Genomic DNA, 21,115 nt, shown 5'->3' on the forward strand with positions numbered 1-21,115 from the left:
ATATTTCCTTTTGGAAAATGATCATGGAAAAAAAAATTGAAGTAAAGCACAGGGAAAAGATCTTTCAGGCTCAAAGATTAGTATGTAATAGTATATTCTTCTGTTATTCAAATGAAATATACCATTTCCATGTACAATATTTGTATTAACATAAAGAGACAAAGCCTACGTAAACAAAAGGCTTAAAGAGTACACATATGCCTCAAAAAAGATAATAAAAATCCCACTCAAATATGATCATGCATACACATTGTGCAATTTGCAGGATATATAATTTTTGCAGACATGACTTTCAAAAGACTGCTTTGCTTTCCAAAATATGTAGTGTTTAAACAAATAAATGAAAAGAGTCAAATTCTATGACTGTGACAATAACATTTTAGATTCTAGAGACATGGTATTAAGATGTATACACTTAATTTTAATAAAGAACTATTTAATCCTTGGGCAGAATTTGGATTAAAAAATAAGAATAATGTGTTAATGAATTGCAGAATAATGAATTGTTTCTTTTTGAAGCATCATTTCTAACTAGCTTGAGGTGTAGATTATTAAATGCCTAATAATTTCACATAAGAATGCTAAAGAACTTTATTTCATAATTCATGAAGTACATCTGGAGTAATTGTACTGTGTGATTAAATAACTCAAGATTAAAAATGCTCACAGCATGTTTATCTGCTAGCATAGTGAGTTTGAGATGAATCATTAATTTTCTGTTTCCCTGGGATTTACATTTTATCATTTACATGCTGTCTATTGAAGTAATAGACACGACAATAGATGAATTGTGAGATTTTTTCAGCAGGGAACTAGCTAGCTATTAATTAGCATAATGGAGTCAATACTATGTTGTCTTGACCTGGTATGCCTCCATTAATCACAATTGTTTGCTGTTGTTTTTAACAGTTTCAAAGCTTTAGAAGCTTTCCAAGGATAGTGACATTTTCTGAAAAACTTCAGGAACACTGAAAGTCTGCCATGGTGGTGTGCTTACCCACCAATGAGGAGTCTTCTGATAAGTCTCTGCAATCCAAAGATTAATATTCAAACTATTTAAACACTTGGGAGTCAACACTTTCCTCTTCTGTTATTACAAATAAAAGCAACCTACCAGAAACCATCTTTTTCTCCTTCTTTCAAATGACAAGTTCCACCATGGTGGCAAGGGTTACTGATGCAGGCATGAATGGGAATATCACAGTCTTGACCCTATGCACAGATCAATAATATTAGTTATGAAAAATACACACTAACAGCAGTGTGCATAAATAAAACATATTATAAGGCTTGTTATAAGGGAAGAAAAAGTTTCTGTTTTAGTAAGCTTTTTTTTTTCTCCCCTCTTAAGTCAGTACCTACCTTGAAACCATATGGGCAAGTACATCTGTAGAAGTCAACTGGATCATTGTTGCAAGTTCCATCATTTTTACATGGATTTGATAAGCAAGGGTTACACTTGGCAAGAATATTAACATCCACAGGCCCTTAAAAATACAAATTTGACAGTTAGAAACAAACAACTGCTAATTTGACAAGATGCATTTGTGGCATTTTCTATATGAATTGAATGCTGGACTATACTTAATTCTTTCGACACAACCAAGGAAAACTGGGGTCTGTTTTCTGGTCTTATCTTTTCACTTTGGGAAAAAAAAAAAGAAAAAAAAAGAACAAGGAAGTTCATCTGCAATCTGTACAGTTCTGATCCATAGATCATCATCTCTATATTACAATGAAACAATACAAAACAAAATTTCAGCTTTTGTTTCTTAAATATTATGTAGGTAATAAAAATTGCTTATGAAAACAAAACTTAGCATGGAATCTAATCTTGGTAGTGTTACCGAGAACATTAATGTATTTTTTGTTTAAAGTGCAGGATCAAAGGGAAATGATGGCAAAAACCAGCTCTTAAAATCATCAGAAAGCTGGTTGAGGATGCAGAGCAGCCAGCCCTCAATGTCCTAAACTGCTCTGCCTGCCTGGCTCTGCCTGCTGCTCTGCTCCCTTCCAGGGTTAGCCACTGTCCTGAGCGTTCCTGTACACGTTGAATTCCCAAATAATCCAGCCTATGGCACACAACAGTGTGTAGATGAAGGTTACCAGCCAAGTTTCCTGTCACTTTTCTCATATTAACAAGGAATTAGCAAGGAATATTTGCTGTTGTCTTTGTCCTAACCAGTATAACAGTAGAGCTTAGAAAAGAATGCAGAAAAACTCTTTAAGTTTCACAAAGCAAACTGCTGCCTGCTCTGGCTTACATAAATCTTATTCCAATTGTATGAATATTTATTAAATTCCTATTTATTAAAGTCCTGATTTTTCCAATTTTAATGCAGAATTTATAGGGTTAATTGTCAAGAACTATCAATTATTAGGGTTCTGTTTTTGTCAAATGGCTGAAGAATTTCTTATTATTCATTAAAAATTAAAAATCACCTGGTTTTAAAAAATTTATTTTCATAGATCTCTGTAAAAGACAAAAGATTTAGTGCTGTAAAAGAAAAAATGGTGTAGTAATGACCATCATTATTGAGAAAACGAACATACACCCACTACTATCTCCAGCTTCATTGCCTGATGACATTATCATTTCCGGGTTCTTTTCAGCTTTTGTGTACAAAAACGTACCATTACTTAAACATTTTAAGTATCCAGTAGCCATTACTTCCAAGTTTTAAGGAACAATCAGTGGTTTCTTCAGTAACTTGACAGAAAAGCAAACTCCTCAGGCCTCCTAGTGAAACTGCCTAATGGCAGCTTTTCTCCAAAATGAGTCAAGCAGCAAAGTTTTTCAAGCTAATAGAGCTAAATTCAATTTTGATTTTTCTTTGCAGAACTAAACTCAGCTACATCACTTGGAAGGAGCTAACAGAAAGAAGCCACAGCACCCGACAGATACAGTAGAGGTGGCAGATAGGGAGATGCTGAGAATTTTTTCTTTTATTCTGCAGTTGCTGGTGTCCTTCTGTGTCACAGCTTGCAAGCAATTGCAAAGAGATAAACACAGCAATCTGCGATAAGATGCTTACTGCCAAAGTTGCAGGCTATATGGATCATGGACTATTCTTGTACTTCATTATCTCTTTTTGAAACAGAGATCTATAGCTAATTAAAGTTGGTGTAGAAGCAGAAAACAACAGAGGTAGGCAAGTTGAAACAAATACCACAGAATTAACATCTGGAAAATCCTGTGAACTCCAGAATATAGCTGATTATTGTTAGACTATGTCAAGCGTTTCTGTAAAACAAATACAGAGCAAGAGTACACTTAAAAAAAATCTTAAATTGTCACTCTGTGCTGCAGCCTGAATATGCTGTCTTGCTGGAGTTTTTCTTACCAAAAAATATTAATGATTTTTCATGAAGTAAAGCAAACAAACCCCGTAACTAAGATTATTTGGATTATTTTCCTAAATGGATTAGCAATCTACATTTCCCTTCTAAAGAAGAAAGTGGGAGTAAAAAAGAAAAAGACTAAAAAGGCAGTAAGCAACACTATGCTGATTTTGTGTTGATTTGAATTTATTTTGTTTATTTCAAACTATATGTCCAGTTATTATACTAACTTTTTTAATATTTTGATCCATCCTTTTTCAGTTACAGAACCAAAATTCAGAAATATTTCAGATATTTTTACTGATCTCCAACGGAAAGCCATTATTCTTGCTTATTCTTGCTTGTACTACACTGTTGCTTCCCTATTTCTACCTGCAAGTATTAAAGGACCTGTATATGAAAAAGAATTGGATTCAAAACCTAGTATTTATTTTTTCATATTACAGACATATATATATACATCCTGAAACAGAAAAATCCTGTCTGCAATTTTATTTACAAATACAATACTCTGACATATGTCTATCTACTCATACACTCATATCTGCTGTTTCTAAAGAAAAAAACAATGATATGAACCCCCTCAAAACCAGCTCCTGAAGAAATCTGTTGCAAGAAACACTTTACACTCTGACTTGTTATGAGTTAGGAACTTCTACTGTATCTATAATATGACCCCAAAATCAGTATTTACACTGAGTGGATGTGCATGAGTGCATATATTCACATCAAGCTCCTAATGCAATCACCGATTATAGTCCACTGTGGTGGCAACAATCATTATAGAGGATTCATTTCCAATCCTAGAACTCCTACTTTTACAGAAGTGCTCATACATTATGCTTTGCAACATATTATGAAGAATCAGCTGCAAATTCATCCAGGAAAGGGGAAACGAACAGCAAGCATGCATGTCTGAGGGAAAACGTCCGCTGGAGGTGCACACAGGGAAGGTCAGAAGGTCTGTTCTCAACCAGAACATCCATTCTGGATCTACAGCCTTACCTGGTATCAGAAAACCACAAGGCCCTGGGATCTCTAGAAGCAGGGCATGGTTTGTAAGGGGGGGAAGTAAAAGAGTGAAAGTCTGTTAGAAGCCACATATAAAAGGAAAAGACCCATAAAGCTATAGAAAAACAATCAAAGGAAGAAAATACTAATGGATGATTTCTATGGCTTAAATTTATATGCTTCCAGTGATTTTCTGGAACTTTAGGACAGATGAGACTTCTTTTTGAAATGCTTATTTTGACATGGAACTAGTAATTATCCAAATCAAATTCAAGCACATTGAATTTTGAATTGAAGAGGGAATTGCACATTACTATTTTCCTGTAAATATACACACTACAGCAGAACATCAACAAACCATACATAACCAAAGATAATCCTCTCACTTGGAGTTTAAATTCTTGGATCTGGTGGGAATATGGCATCTTCCTAATTCCTATTCAGCAGTTGATTTTTTAAGCAGAAGATAAAATTACTTATCTTTGAGAAACAGAGATATAATGTCTTAGAAGCCATCACATAACTGAAAAGCTAGTTAGTGACAATCTGTAACTATGAACATCTTCACGTAAGGACAGTGGTAGAAAAATTAGTTTTGCTCAAACGCATCCATAATACCACATCCCAACTCTTCAAAGTGAAGCAAATACAGTTCTTACCCTGAATAATAATATAAATTTAATTTAAAAGGAAATTTTTTTGATGGGCAAGAGAGAGTAAAACACATGACCTGGATTGTCTGTCAGAAATGCTACAGTGATTGCAAGGAAGGGTGACATGATACAGTTTTTTTGAACTAATAAGAGTTGGAAAATCTCTAAGCAGGTTGTTCATGTCTCTGCAAATCTTCCACTACTTATAACGCTGTTATACAAGGTCATCTTCAATAATGAACAGTCGATGCTTGTAGGGAAAATGACTAGATTGGCCAGAAATTCTCCTATTTAAAATCAGACTAGGTGACTTCTGCAACAGATCTGTGTCATATGAAGTGAACACTGATATGACCTCAGAGATCTGTTATTTCAGCAAGCCTTTGGAGTGACAGACAACTAACTAGCATCACATACAGTGAATGCATTAGATACACAGTGGTATTTACTGATTTTTTTTTTTTTTTGACAGAAAAGCTAAGGAGAGAGGACTAAGCAGGGTTAATATGCCATCTAAAAACAATGTGGGATGAGAGCTGCCTATGGCAGAGTCGCATCACTTTTCGACGAAAGAATTTAGGTTAAGCTCATCTTTGGAAACACACTGAGTCAGTCAAAAAGGCTTGAAAATTACCTAGTCTGTGAGGCTAAATTACTTCTATGAAAACCTAAGATCTAATTTATCTAATTTATTTAATGTCACAGAAACAAATAGAAACTTAGTAAGATGTCTACATGCAAATGAGATTGAGTATATATGTATTTTTAATTGGGATTTCAATGCTTCTAAATCCAGGAATGTGAAAATGAAGTTACAGCAGAGGTCTTCTGTGTTTTTAAATAAATTAGTAGGGAAAAACAGACAAGAAGAAAGATTAAACAGTAAAACAAATCAAGTCCTCCTTCACATATGAATTAAAAAATGTAATACAAATAAAAGAGAGTAGAATCCAAAAAAAAGTCCCAAGAATTGAACACACGATAATAAGAATTGTGATAGAAGTGCCAAAAATGTTAGTATTGGCAAAGAGATAAATATTCTTTTTTCAAACTATGAGAAACCTCTTTACATAACAATATTGTTAAATGAGACACCTATAGAGGTAATCACACCCTTCATCTGCTTTCCATTTTTGTATGCTTTCTTCTGAAACATCAAAAGAAACAATATTCTGGACATACTAGTGCAACTACAAACCATGGAGATAATGTAGACTGCAAGGATCACAGACCTGAAAAACAAACCTGTAAAGGGTCTGAAAGGAAAGCACATTCTTGGGCTAAAATAAGTGTAGATGGTTAGGTTTTAGCTCATGATTAAGTACTATGTACCTATACATCAGCACATGTACTTCATCCATGTACCAAGAATACTACACAATGAATTGATCCATTTACTCTTTGAAAATAAATAGGTATTGAAAATAAATAGTACTAAATGCATCCAACTTCTACATCCCAAATGTATATGAGAAAAATAACAAGACAGAGCAAAGATGCTGCGATAAATGTATTTAGATCACAGAGAACTTTGTTATTTCACAGCTCAATTGTTCATCTGCAAAGATTCAAGTCTGCTACTCCAAAGGAAAAGATATAGTACCTTGGCAGGTAAATTTTTTTGAGGGAGTTGTGAGAAGAAGTTTATCTGCCATTTCTCCAGGACCAGCACAACGTGCAATACCAGGTTCCTTGTATTCTGATTTTACCCAGTCAGAGAGCCACTGCATATTACAATCACAATAAAGAGGATTTGCTCCAATAGCCCTAGGGAAAATAGACAAGCAAAAAAGAGAGTAAAGTTTTTAAAGCATGCTTTTAAAAACAAAACCCAGAAAACTGAGGCCAGAAAAAAACAAAAACCTTTCAAATCCTATAAACCCTCCTTATGGAATCTAAACAACTGAAGGAAGGTGTCTGGTTTTAGATTTTAAAACAAGGGAGTATGTGTGGAAATTCAGAAGTAATCTCGTTCAGAATCTTAGATATTTCCAGTTGCATTACAGTGAGTTTTGGAGAGTTGATACTAATGAATTCTGTGCTACCTTTGGTATGCAATGGCCAAGTTGAACTGCACCTGTAGAATAAAAATGGTATCAGGAAATTAAGTTACCAAGAAATAAGTACTTGTTCCTTAGTGGCCAGGGTAACTTCACAGCTATTTGCTTCCACGATTGCAAATTCTGATTTATTTGCCTCCTTTTTGGAGCTTTCCCACTGAACTGACACCTTTGTTCAGCAATTCTGTAAAGGGATGCTGCTAAATAAGTAAACAAAACCACTATATTAATCTAAATTGGTAGTAGTTATATCTGCATTGCCCAGTTATGAAAGTAAATTCATTTTTTAAAATACATTTGATTTTTATTTAAAAAATAATTCAGTTTTAGGTTTTTAGAAATAATTTCTGCAAAGACTTTATCAAACGTCTTTTTTTTTCTGTTGAAATTATAAACGTTCCTGCAACTCATAAAATAATGATATGTTGCACAGTTAATACAGAGGATGCAAGCATTGTATTGCTCTATACAGTACTCATATTCCTTTTAAGAAGCAAAATGATCATGGAACTTTCAGTAGATAATTTAACAAAAGGTAAAAAGACAGTAATAGAACTACCCTTTTTCCAGATGTTTTTTGTTTTTCTTCCCATTAGATTGTTTTACACTTAATTTCAGATCAGTGGATCTTCTAGGGAGGCAAGAAAATCCTTGGCAAGCAAAGGCAGTAGAAACTGCAACTGCAGAAACACTTTTCTGCCACACTGAGCAGCAAGCTCTCCTTTTAATTACTGCTACAGACTTCCAGCTGAACACAAGCACTGATATACACTTGTTCAGTCAAGCTTAACTCAGAGCAGTAACAAAAACCAAGCCTGGTGTTATGGGGCTTCTATGGAAAGAGAAATTACAATTTGTCTAGTCTATACTTGAAAGAGTGAATGTCAGGCTGAACTGAGATAGCACAAGTTGCCCTGTCAAAATGAGAAAATTACCAAGGATAAGTTGCTAATCAGTAAGAAAGATTCAGTAATAATAGGAAAGAATGTGTATTTGAAAGGAGAATATACTCTTCTTAGGTATAGGGTGTTTTAAAAACGTTCTCAAAAATATATGATGGAAGTTGCTGTTAGCTGACACCCTGGACTAAAGAAAGTAAAACCAAAAACTGACCATCAAATTATCACAGTTTTACAAGATCTACTGAGATGTTTTACTTTGCATATACCATATACATGAGGTATTTTCCATTCCCTCTTTCAAATCTTCTATGCAAGTTTTATTTTCATTTTATTTTTCATGCAAATGGACTAGTTTGATAACAGCATATGAATGAATTATAGTGTAACACTGACTTAAAGCTTAATCAGCATCATTAAATTTCAGAGAAATGGCACATAGAATATGAATATCCAGGGATAAAACTGAACCACAAGCAGATAATTCCTTTTAACAACTGCAGCTGTTTAAAATCATAAAGCTCAGGTGCATTCAAAGGCGGTTAAGCCAACCCACTCCACAAATGCAAGCAAAGGCTTAATATTTACCCATTAACTTAAAGGGACCCACTGTTATAATCTCAATTCCCACTGAAAATTAAAAGCAGAATAAAAAAATTGCTTCAGAAGATACTTTGGTATCAGATTTAATGCCAATTTAAGAGAGAACCTGTGCGAAGCAGGGCAAGTGTCACACCAGAGCGGGCTGTGCCTGTGCCCTGTGCTGGCCCCAGTGCAGGTCTTTTGGTGGTTCACACACATCTGTTTTGTACTGCACACACATCCTAGCTGGGGCCTGCAGATATGTTCTCCTCATCAGTTGGCTGTTCTCGTGCTAAATAATCCCAGAGGACATTTAGTCCTCGCTGCCATGGCCAACTGGCAATTCATGGCCAACTCATGCCCAGTCTGCCGCCCACCGAGATGCCCGCCAGCCAATCCCAGCTTCTTCTGATGCCAGGAGATCTTGCAGAGCATTTGCTTTTGCTGAACTATATGGAATTTCCTAAAACCGAATAAAGACTGTGTGTAAAGGTATTGGGGCCAAACTCTTCTTGGTGGTGGCCAGGAGTAATGGGTATAAATTAAAAAACAGGAAGTTCCATCTCCATGTGAGGGTGACAGAGCCCTGGCACAGGCTGCCCAGGGATGTTGTGCAGTCTCCTTCTCTGGAGATCTTCCAAGCCCACCTGGATGCCGCCCTGTGCCACGTGGTGTCCCTGCTTGAGCACGGGGCTTGGCCTAGATGAACTTTAGAGGTCCCTTCCAACCTTAATCATTGTATGATTCTGTGACTGTGTGTGCAAGGAGCCATCTTCAGAATACTCACAGGTGTGATAATGCTGACAGATCATTAAAAGCTCCTTCAGGAACAACAGAAATATCATTGCCGTGTAAAGACCTTAAAAAGAAAATAAGGGACATTTATGCCTGAAATGTAATATTTTGCTTTAAAGTAAACAGAGAGGTATAAAACTCAGCAGTTACAACATCTAAAATTTCACCCTCTGTAAACATTTTCCAGCTTTTTACATTTTTTTTAAAAAGGTAAGCACTTTTTCTTTGGTTTTATTGGTTGCTTAGCAATCACTCTTTTTTTTTTTTTTTTTTATCCTATATTTTCATTAGAAAGACTAATAATATGATCCTTCTTAAATCGGAAGAATAAAGCCTGGTCAAAGCAGGTGCACTTCTGCAAAGGACTGACTGGATTTAGGGATGACAGAAGAGTCTGAATAATTATTTGTAAACTTCTCAGAAAACTCTCAAATCCTCATTGACTATGTTTATGTACTTTTAAACTTTCATGGAATAGAAGAAAACACATGCACTGACTACTCATGAAGTATTAAGGTTATTAAAGTTATTGCCCTAATTTGATAATTAAAAAGGAATTTTATTATGCCTTATTATGCCTTAATACCAAGTCTAGTCCTTCCTGTCCTGTGGCAAAGCTACACAAAGATTTACTTCCTTTTTTTGTGAATTCATTCATTCACATATATATCTAACATATATACTTACAGTTAAGACTTAATATTACCCATATTTATTTAAAATAAGAAAAAAAAAACCATGTAACAGCTGCCTGAACTTACAAGAGCACATTAAAATAATGTCATGCATGAAACTTTTAGTCTAACTAAGCTATTAAATGTTTAAAAATGACCTGAATGGAGATAGAAATTACTTATGTAACTAGAGACTTTTGAGAAAGGATTTTTGCAGGATTATTATTATTTTTTTTTTTTTATGACTGAATGAAGCTGTAAACTGAATCTGCTTGTTCCTTATTTCTTTTGTTTCTTTCTACTGTTCTCCATCCCTTTCTCCATCCTGTCTCAATCATGTTTATCCTGGTGGCAAAACGGAAAGTTTTCTTGGAACCCACAAAATTATTTTATTGGCTTTCTATAGTTCATCATGATCCAGTTGGTTTGGAAAAGCTCCCTATTAAATGAAACCAAAAAGCAAGAAATCTATTGCTGGGAAAAAGCATTCAAAATTCTACTGAAGAAAAATACTTGTTTATACTGTCCTGTTACACATGATGTTTTTGTTAGGCCTGTATGAATATAAAAAAAAAAAAAAAGAACATAACACATGAAAAAAACAATCATGATTGGAAAGCTGAGAGGAAAAAAAATAAAGTGTATGTCTTTGTACGGGGTCACGTAACACTCACATTGACTGCATACTTCCCCAGGATGAAACCACTGGGGCTTTTAAGGCTCTCAAATACCTGATTGGTTATAAGATCTGGTAGTTTTCTACAGGTTTGCTATCTATTTCACACAAATAAAAGTTCTGTAATTTTTTTTAAATTTTAGGTAATACTTACAACAGCCGAAGTGATTTCAGGCCATCAAAAGTCCGAGCAGGGATGCATCTCAGGCGGTTATAACTAAGGATTCTGAAAACACACAAAATTGTTTGAGCAAGCAAATGAGCCATTCTGCAACCAGGATGCAGAGCATGACCAAATGCAGCTTTTGCACACATAGCCAGTTAGGGAACAAGTTATTTTACAGCCTCCACAACAAGCAAGCTTTAAGATCGACTAAATGCCCCTTCTTTTCAAGACAAAAAACAGTGGAATGCTTTCGAACAGTTACTGTTACATGTTTAAACTTACAAGGTGAGCAGCTGAGTCATGTTGCTGAAGCTCTGATTAGAAAGAGTGCTGATTCTGTTGTTACTTAAATCTCTATAAAAAATAAATTCAGAAATTCAGAACTTAAAACAACTGCGCCAGTCCTGAAACAGTGTACGTTAAACTGAAATGACACATTCGTTTTATTAGTAGAAGTAGCATCATTGGTATCAACATTTAGAGCGGCGCACATTTTTATTTTCACATGCCATACACAAGCCCAGCGAGTATTTAGCTTGATCAATGAAAAGCATTTTCATTTCAACATGGATGAAGAAAGCAGTGCAATGCATTCTTACACAACAGCAGTGTTCATCATGCTATTCCATTAATAAAGCAATCCTACACGAACCCAAGTGTAAAAATTAAAGCAATGTTTTAAAGTGGAAATCATTCTAGTCATGTCCCTAATGACACCTGAGTACGTATTATCTAATACTCTACTTAACACTTACAAGCTGAAGACATCAAAGCCCAGAGCTATTATTATAAAGAACACTATCTAAGATTTATATAGCGAGACTTAACATCTTTCCTGCTGTACAATATTCTAATGAATAAAATCTTAAGAATAAGGATGATGGAAACTGGAGTGGTACACTGGTAGCTTCAAAGAAGCTTTGAAGAAGCTCTATTAATGTGAATTATGCTTGTTCTTTTTTTCTCTTACTGTGTTTTAGTTTTCATTTTATGCTGCCTATTTCACTATTGTTTACTGTGTTCTGCGATGAAAGATGGCACTTGTTTCTGAGGGGACTTTAATATTTTAACTTCACATACTGTTGAACAACAATGCAGTAAACATATGTCTTCGCCTGAAATTTCATGGAAAAAATGTAAGATTACTGACTTATAATAATAAACATATTAGGAAATAAAACATGATGAAATCTGTCTGTAATAGAAAGAAGGAGGAAGATAAAGGATGCTCCATGTTAGTCTGAGGCTTTAGAGCCTCATATGTAACCCCTGGATTGATTACAGGAGGACTATGCTCAGTCCCTTTGTGTTTTAGTTTTTCAAATGCAGCTGGGGAACATTCATAACTTCATAAGGGTAGCATTAGGATACATACAGAAGATACAATAATGTGTCCCCATACATCTGAGTAAATAGACATGGCTAATACTCATATTATTCTTATTTTATTTACTGTTCAACTATATTGCATTACAACTTTTTATCTAAAAATATGTTTGTATTTTCTGATTAGGAGGAAAAGTTAGCCTGTTTGGGACTATGGTCATGAAAAACAGACTATGAGCATCCAAATCACTCTTGCAGATCTCTCTAAAAGCTTTGTAATTACGACTGCAATCAGCCTCAACTCCAGAGAGATACCCAATCTCCTCAGGTACCACTACTGCACATGGGCCAATCTAGACATGTACTCCTTGTACTGAAATTACAAAGCATGGAATTCTCTGCTGCAATTGAGATCTTGCATAATTTCCCTATACAAATCTAAAAGTGCCTTCTCCAGGGCCTATGATATATTCTATTTCAAAATATACAAAGTTTGGGAATTTTCTCTTTAAATTTTGTAGTAATAACCATCCTTTTTTTTTTTTTTTTTTTTTAATTCTAGCTTGAGATAAATAAAGGAACTCAAGATTTTGTTTTTGAATTTTGTACTACTTCTACTTTTTGCAGTAAAGCTTTAAGCTCAGTCAAAAAAAAAAAAAAAAAGTTGCTTTGCTACTCTCCTCCACTTATTCTGACTGCAACTAAAGCACAAAGTGCTTTGCTGTAAAGTTCATCCTCACTCCTGTTAGGGCTTAAACTGCTAGCAACTGCCAAGGAACTACAACCACTTTAAGTGACAGTCTTCCCATCTCACTGCACTCTTGCAAGGTATGGAAGTAACTATCAGATTAATTCATGAAGTAAATTATAGAGAAGCTACTAATTTGCCTTAAATCACACAGTGATTCAGCAGCAGAGCCAGGAGTGAGAAGTTCTACACAAGTTATCTATCTTCTTTAGTCATTAAATAATATATTTACATATATATATAGTGGAGCAAATAAAAGGGATGATATTTAACGTGTTACAACTGCAGTAAGTGCTATTCTTACATGAAGTACACAACACAATCTTTCATTCAGAACTGAAATCATTTTAATGCCTTTATAGATTTTTGTATGAAGCTACTTCACTATGCACTTCTAATACATATTTTGCAAGATTGCATTGCTTTCCAAGTTAACTGTAATGTCTACCTATATACTTTGTGATATGATCACTGGAATGAAATAGCCCTGCTCCTAAAATGTGTCTCAGTATAGTACATGTTGGATGTGATCAGTGGATGAAAATAGCTCAAATTGAAATTGTTTGAGTATTATATTTTCTAAAAGATCTGCTATTTTTTTTCTTTTTTTTTTTCTTTTTTTTTTTGGTAGCTAAAAAAGGCAGATGGAATAGCATTTTAAAAACCATTCTGGTAGAGAATGTTTCTCCAACGTTACTTACATAAGCGTTAAATGTTTGTAGTTAGAAAGCTCTTTAGGAACAAGAGTAAACTGATTTCCATCCAAATAGCTAAAAGACAAAAATAGTAATAAAATAATCATCATATTTTTCATTAAAACAGTAGCATTCACCTGCTAGTAGAATACATCAGTAAAGCAATAATCAAAGTTAATTATGAATGAATAAACAGTGTTTCAGTTTTATAAGAGCCTTTCCTTACAAATTCTGTCTTTCAACATCATGACCAAGGACCTATAGCCTAAGATCTATTGTAGAACCTCTATGCTATTATATCAGATATTATTACTTTGAGCAACCCTAAAAAGAAACAGAACTTGATATTTAAGGGCCAAGTACCTTTACAGATTTAATAGAAAATTCATGTGTTATGACCTACATGTCAGGCCACCTCTCCCAATTTCTTCCTCTGTATGTCATGACATACCAAGCATCACAGAAGATGGAAGTCTACATAGTATGTCAGACACGAAAGGCAGTATTCAATAACCCTTCCTTTACTAGAAAAGATAAGAGTTGTTTCTGCATCTCAACGTCTGTGTTATATTGCTTGATATTCTTCCACACTCAGTCCTCAAGACAGCCTAGCTCATCCTTAGTGTCAGACATGGGCAGAGCCATCAAAATGCATCCACCCTTCAGTTGCAAATGAACCTAATAGCCTAAGGAGGTGCCAACAGGCAGCCACCTGCTGACAAAGTGACTCACCCTCACCGTGCAAGTGGAAGAGCTCTTCACGTAATCATGACAGTATTTTAGAGATGTTAGGAAGTGCTGAATTTACCAGATTGTCTACAGTTCAGCAGAAGTATACGGGCAGAAGGCTAAAGCTATAGCTAAAGACTAGCTGTTGAGCTGCAGATGGTGGTGTTACTTGACTCTGCACTCAAAGCAGTAAGAACTACTCTCTCATTATCACTACATAAAGACAACACTGTCAGCCGCCAAAACACTTGGAAAACACCTCCGTTAAGAGCAGCCTAGGTTAGAGATGTTCCTTGGTGAAACTAAAGCTTAACATCTTCTTTGGATTCTTTTGGTTTGACTAAATGGATGTGCTGAAACACAGTTAAAAATCAATGAATAGACAAAATTAAAAGGCGTAATTATTTAGAAATAAAGAAAAAGACCTTTCTCCTCTCACCTCCATACCTTATGGCTATTTGCTAAATCCAACACACGTATCAGAGCAGGTCTTATCTTATTAGCCACACATATGGTGCTGAACAGGGACTCTTGCACTTTACAGGGATTCTTGCATTTAATTATTAAAACAAACTAAACCTTTTTGAAGAAATAAGTGTTCTGATAAAATTACTTGAGCAGACAGAGAGAGGTAGGGTATTTTAATATTTAACATCATTTTAAAACTGAAGTACTAAAAACTTCTAAAACGACCTGCTGGTATAAATGTAGCAACTATTAAGATACTTTTTAAACCACAAGAAGAATACATCCTTGAAGGATTATGCATACTAATGAACAGGGAGAATCAATCTCTATGCAACTGCAAACAGGAACCACCTCCATTATCCTTTTAAAAAGGATCTTTGAAAAATATGCTAAATTGCGTGCCTAGACAGTAATTATGGCATAGAAAATTGTACACAAATGAGTTTTCAGTCACAGTTAGTGTTCCACTTGCTCTTCTAAAAGTCTCTTTAGCTGCATAAATACTATGCTGCATTGCTCTCCTTAGGTTGTCAGTGTGTTCATAAAGCCAAACAATATTTAAGTTATTTAACAGTAAAAGTAATAAAATAAGTTATAGGTCATATATATATTGCCTATACATAACTATACAGCATAGACAGCTGATAAGGTTAATCCAAATTCTTAGTATTTTAAAAAAAAAACTAGCTATTTTTATTATCAAGTTTAGTGTCAATCTACATAATAAAATCATGTCTTTGCATAAAATACAATCTATACTGTATTTCCAATTCTGTCACATTAATAAAAGAGTTAGAAGATTAATAAAATGTCCTAGATCTTATGACTGTTTATATAAAAAATCTGATTTTATTAAAATCAGGCTTTTTAAAGCATCACAAGTCCACGTTAAATAGTAAAATAAGCTTGTTTTCTTTTTTCTTTTTAAAGTAATTTACCTGTTTTTTTCTCTCCATGTCAGAACAATGAAAATAGACTAATCAGCTTCATTTTTGTCCATATTTTAATCCATTTTAATATGATGATCTATTATTATTATATTCAGTATTATTATATATTTTAAAGGTTTGTAGGAAAAGATGGGTTTTCTTTTAGGATTTACAGAGCACATGTTAATTCAAACATAACCTCAAATTTTTTGCTTATTCTACATGTCCTTACACCTATTGAGCGGTATATTATTAGATCCCAATTGAACCACTAAAGTTTATTTCTCGCTTTGCACACTTTCTCATCTCATTCCTCAATCTGATAACATAAATCTGCCACTGATTTTTATGAGAGGGAAAGCCCCATGTCACTTACAGTTCAGTTACATCTTTTGGGATGCCTTTAGGCAAAGCTTTCAGGCCTTTGTTGCTGCAGCGAACAACTGTGTCTAGACAAGTGCATTCTGCAGGACAGCGGGACAGTGGAGAGCAGCTATTGTCATCGTTCCCTGGTTAACACAAACAGATGTTAAGCTTAGCATCCAAATGGCATTCAGAATTAGCAATAACATTTCACCTTTGATTCCTATGAGCATACAGGAAATTCCTATATTAGGTATATCTCTATCTTATATCTTTATGTCACAACGTAAACAGAAGTTATTAACACAATAACAGAAGTTATTGTTTGGAGAATTTACATCTCCAGCGACACCCAGTTATTTAGTATGATGCTATGTAACTAAATAAAACTCTCTTTCCTAATTAAAGAAAGGACACAAATCTTAAAATGAAATTAAATAAAGCAGTATGTGTGCCAATTATCCAAATTCACAAATAATTAAAATTAACCAAATGCAATTTATTGAGGAAAAGTTACATCCTTGAAAACTGGTAAATAAATATCACTAAAATAAAAAGCATTCATGAGTGACATGTAAGATGAAAGTTCTAATTTTTCAAGTGTTGAGGGGAATTCTTACATTCACTGAGTCATAGTTTGAGCAAAGTTGTGTGGTATTTAACCACATAGTCTGAAATAAAATTTGATTCCAGCATCAGCAGTTAAAAACAGCCTCATTTGAACTACATTTGATCAATGAATTTAATCTCTATATTACCTCTAAATACTATTTTACATTACGAATAGAGTTAGGGAATAAAATCTTCTGAAAACATGTATACACTAGCTGTGTGATTGTTGATCACCTAAAAAGGATAAGGGAGTTGTAAACAGACATAGTTACCCAGGAGGGAGTGCAGATGCAGAAGCAATTAAAAGAATGGAATCATGCAGTTATACACATGAAAACTGAAGTTTTACAAACTCAACTATGCAGCATTTTCTTACCATCATCACATGTAAAATCCTGAATTGCTACATCCTGGATGGGAATCTCCTTAAGGAAGTAAGGTTTCTGGCAGCGCGGGTTTCCTGTTACGATGCGTTTCTTCCTTAGCCAATCTCCAAGCCACGCAAGATGGCAGTTACAGTTGAATGGATTGGCCAAGAGGTTTCTGAGAACCACATAAAAATTTACTTCCAATGATAAAACTTTTTCAGTCTAGGTATTCTGTTTTTTCACAATGCTAAGCTTAATACTGTTCTTCAAACAATACTATGTACAAACCATAGGCGAAAGCTGTAATTTAGGTACTGTGCAGTGAATCTTGATATAGCTCATTTAGAAATAATTTAAAACTGTCAAAGACCTGACTTCTTGTCAAGCCACTCTGTACTGATAATGCAATAATTTCAAATAGAGATGAAGGTGATTACTTTACATTATTAGCTTTAACCTGACAACGGCTATTCCATTAATTTGTCATCTCACGATTTCCATCTTTTATTTGCTCTTGAGAATAAGTCTCCTATCTAACCTGACAGCTAAGTTGATTACATGCCAGTTACAAAAATGAATTTACTTCTAGAAGTCTCAGTACTTGTGGCATCTCCTTACTTCAGCACAAACCTATTGACAATTCCATTATTTATAAACATGCCATCTTTAATATGCACAAATTAGTCACTTGGTGTCACTTTCTATGTAGGATGGGAATTAAGTGCTTTCCTGAATGATGGTACCAACAAAATGTATTTCTTCAGTAATCTAAGTGGCAGATTCTCTCCCCATTTTCCCTTCCATTAAATTACAACACACACACACACAAAAAAAGAGGGTAGTCACTTCTTTTTATAGAAAATGAGACTATAGCTTTATTATAACAAAATATGAATTAAGCTCCTTAGAACCTCTACTAATTTCAAGATAATATTCAGACTACACAGTGCAGAAAAAAAGACAGAAAGACCTCTGATCATACAACGTGTACCCAAATGTGGGTTTCTACCCTGATGCAAATAAACGGCTTTCTCCTAGGAAGATTATAAGGACATTCTTTCTGTCCTCTCAGAAACTTCCAGAAGCCAAAGTTTACATCAAAGGACATTAAGAAAGCATATTCTCCATGTATTTAAGATCATCCAGAAAAAAAATCCCAATACACTCATATTTTTCCTTTGACAGCAGCATCGGCAAAATTATATGGTAACTCATTAACAGAAATGCCATAAAAATGCCAGAAATTTAAATTTGGATACGCTAAAATATGATGGTAACTCACAATGTTGAGAGTGAATGAAGGGTATCGAAGGAGCCCGGTGCAATGGTGGTAATCTGGTTGTCATATAACGACAACAAACGGACCGAACTCAAGCCTGTGAAGCTATCGTTTCCTACACAGCTTATGCGATTGCTTCTTAGCATCCTGAGGAAGACAAAATTAACTTTTACCAGTTTAGAGCTGAAAAAACATCTCAATATCACTTTGTATTAATAACATTTTATACTTACTGAATGTCATTAATTACAAATAACATATGCTACCTGGTCTTTTCTCCATGCATTTTGGCGAGCAGGTTAACATTAAAAAATGTACCTATGAATACTGAATTTGATCATTTATATTTTAGTTTGTACTCTGTACCACAAGGTACCGAAATAATTCAAAGCTACACATAGTTTGTACTCTGTACCACAAGGTACCGAAATAATTCAAAGCTACACATCTTGAAATCTCAAGTATTAAAAAAACAAATCGACAGAAAAAAAAAACCTCAAATAATTACACTTACAGTGTTTTGAGACTTTCTAGACCTTTGAACATTTTATGCCGAACACTTTCCAAGCGATTGCTAGTGAGTAACAGTTCGTTCACACCAGAGGCTCCATCAAATGCTCCTTCTTCAATATCTGTGATCTTGTTATTGCTTAGATTTCTATTACACATTCAAGGAAAAAAAAAAGTTTTGTTTTTTACAATTACTAAAATTACTCTTAAGTCCTGTAGACTGCATAGTCTTTGAACTGTGTAGACTTACTGCATAAAAGCAGTGTGTATGCTATTCAATACAAGAAATAAGTAAATTTATTTAACAGTCAATGCCCCATTAACTATAGAAATGAAGATTTTCAAATAAACGTTTGGAAGCTTCTTTTCTAACCAACTGCAAAAATCCAACCCATGCTGTTGCCACAAAAAAATCTGCTTTCATTAAAAAAAAAGAATCTTGTCAGTGAATGTATATATTTTTCATGATTTCAGTCTTTATTCTGTTGTTAGGTGAACTAGTAAGAGGATGATAGTGTATGATTACTGAAACTACTCCTTACCACTCTCATCATTTCTTCTCAGTAGACACAAATATAAGGAAACAGTATAAACAGCAACATATGTAAATGAAATGTGTGAATATAAACAGTAAATGAAATATTAGTAATTTATAACACCAGTAAAAAAAGAGGTTTTATAAGGAGGGATAGTTCATTTTTCTGTAACTGCATTCAAAGGAAATATGGGAAAACACCCTAGCAATATTGCCAAAATATTTAGTGTTTATAGTTTCTAGTTGAAAATTTGGAATTACATCTCAACTGAATAATACCCGTATCATATATAAAATAAGCATATACTCAAAACATACACTGTCTTTAAAGATTTTTATGGTATTTTGATGTGCTTTTGTTTTGCCTCTTTCAAATAACTATATACACCATTATTACAGTTAAATCTTATTTAAAACAGTAAGTATACTTTTAAACACTAAAGTTATAATACACTAGTGATTTTATAAATGCTCAGGAAAAAAAGTAAAATGAAATAAATAAAATCTATATTTTATGGAATACGGATTTGAAGAAGAAAACACTATCTGACGCAGCTTCTAGAACAGTATTTTAATTGTTCAAATTAAGAGGATACTGTTTCTTTGTTAGAATAAAAATTCATACAGTATGCCTGCCAGAATTAATCAGTAGTGTTATCCAACTCATAAAAAACAACGGATTTTTGGCTTCATCTAACTGCTGTCTTCTCTTCTCAACTGCCCTTTATGTGTCAAATGTCTAGTTTCCTAATGTCTTATTTGTTCCTCATGTAAAATGGATATTACTTCATCCATTTCACAGGGATATTATATGGTTTAATGTTGAACAGCTAATCAATGCGTAGTGAATAAATTTTCTTTATTACTGATGAATCATCAAATCAATTAAACATTTAAGCACTCGTTTTTCAATGTCTTCTGTGTAGAAAGATGTTTGCACCTATTTGAACTTCCAAAAGAAATATGAGCTCTACAGAAATACTGAATTCACCCTCATTTGTGTGTCGGTAGCATCCTCATCTCACCATTTTCCAGTCATGCTTCACCACTCACTATCATTCTCTAAATTGAGGAATGCTGTTAATAATTGACAACTGTATTAGGAACTAATGGGGCAGTAATATTAAAAATGTTAATTTTTCATTAACATTTTCTCAATTTTGCTTCTCCTCAATTGTTCAAATTTCTTAACTCCTGGGGCTTTTAGCAGACAGCTACACTTTATTATTAAAGGTTAGGGAAAAGGAAGAGGGATCAATATTCTCCCTTTTTGCTTTGTCTTGGATAATTTCTTCTCAACTGAAAATATAATCTAACTTTAGGGAACATGACTTCTTTGTTGCCCTAGCTTTATAGCCAGAAGATATTTAATTACTGACAGTATATTCCTTTTTACATGTTTTCCTAAATATGAAGAACTGACACAGCCGTGCGGGTGTGTTTTTGTGTTACTCCATCTATTTCATTCTTTTCAGAGGTATCCTGTGGTTCTGAGAAGTGTTAATCTGAGATCTTTAAGGAATGAAGAACAGTAAGTATCTACTGTAAGGCACAGTACACTGCACTGCCCCCCAGACCCTAAGTGGTAGGGTGAGTAGGTGTTCTCAAGTGTACTGGACAAATGCAAACTGCTTTTCATATTTGGCCTACAAGACTCAAAATGATGTGATAAAGTTAATTTTAGATCAAGACATC

At 34.2% G+C, this 21,115-nt stretch overlaps 1 protein-coding gene across 2 annotated transcripts in view; it reads right to left on the minus strand.

Moving 5' to 3' along the window:
- The window catches only part of SLIT2 (slit guidance ligand 2), a 236,730-nt gene that overhangs the window by 29,595 nt on the left and 186,020 nt on the right, over window positions 1-21,115 (minus strand). For both annotated transcript variants that reach the window (XM_026052373.1, XM_026052374.1), the window contains exons 17-27: window positions 18,890-19,033; window positions 18,379-18,522; window positions 17,105-17,271; window positions 16,130-16,262; window positions 13,634-13,702; window positions 11,141-11,212; window positions 10,847-10,918; window positions 9,335-9,406; window positions 6,610-6,773; window positions 1,363-1,487; window positions 1,115-1,212 (exon numbers count right to left, since the gene is read on the minus strand). In XM_026052373.1, the coding sequence (XP_025908158.1) occupies window positions 1,115-1,212; window positions 1,363-1,487; window positions 6,610-6,773; window positions 9,335-9,406; window positions 10,847-10,918; window positions 11,141-11,212; window positions 13,634-13,702; window positions 16,130-16,262; window positions 17,105-17,271; window positions 18,379-18,522; window positions 18,890-19,033 (1,260 nt within the window). The remainder of the gene's footprint in view (window positions 1-1,114; window positions 1,213-1,362; window positions 1,488-6,609; window positions 6,774-9,334; window positions 9,407-10,846; window positions 10,919-11,140; window positions 11,213-13,633; window positions 13,703-16,129; window positions 16,263-17,104; window positions 17,272-18,378; window positions 18,523-18,889; window positions 19,034-21,115) is intronic.

The sequence above is a fragment of the Nothoprocta perdicaria genome, unplaced genomic scaffold (assembly GCF_003342845.1).
Source record: "Nothoprocta perdicaria isolate Ctin4 unplaced genomic scaffold, notPer1 scaffold_88, whole genome shotgun sequence".
In the NCBI taxonomy this organism is placed as follows: domain Eukaryota; kingdom Metazoa; phylum Chordata; class Aves; order Tinamiformes; family Tinamidae; genus Nothoprocta; species Nothoprocta perdicaria.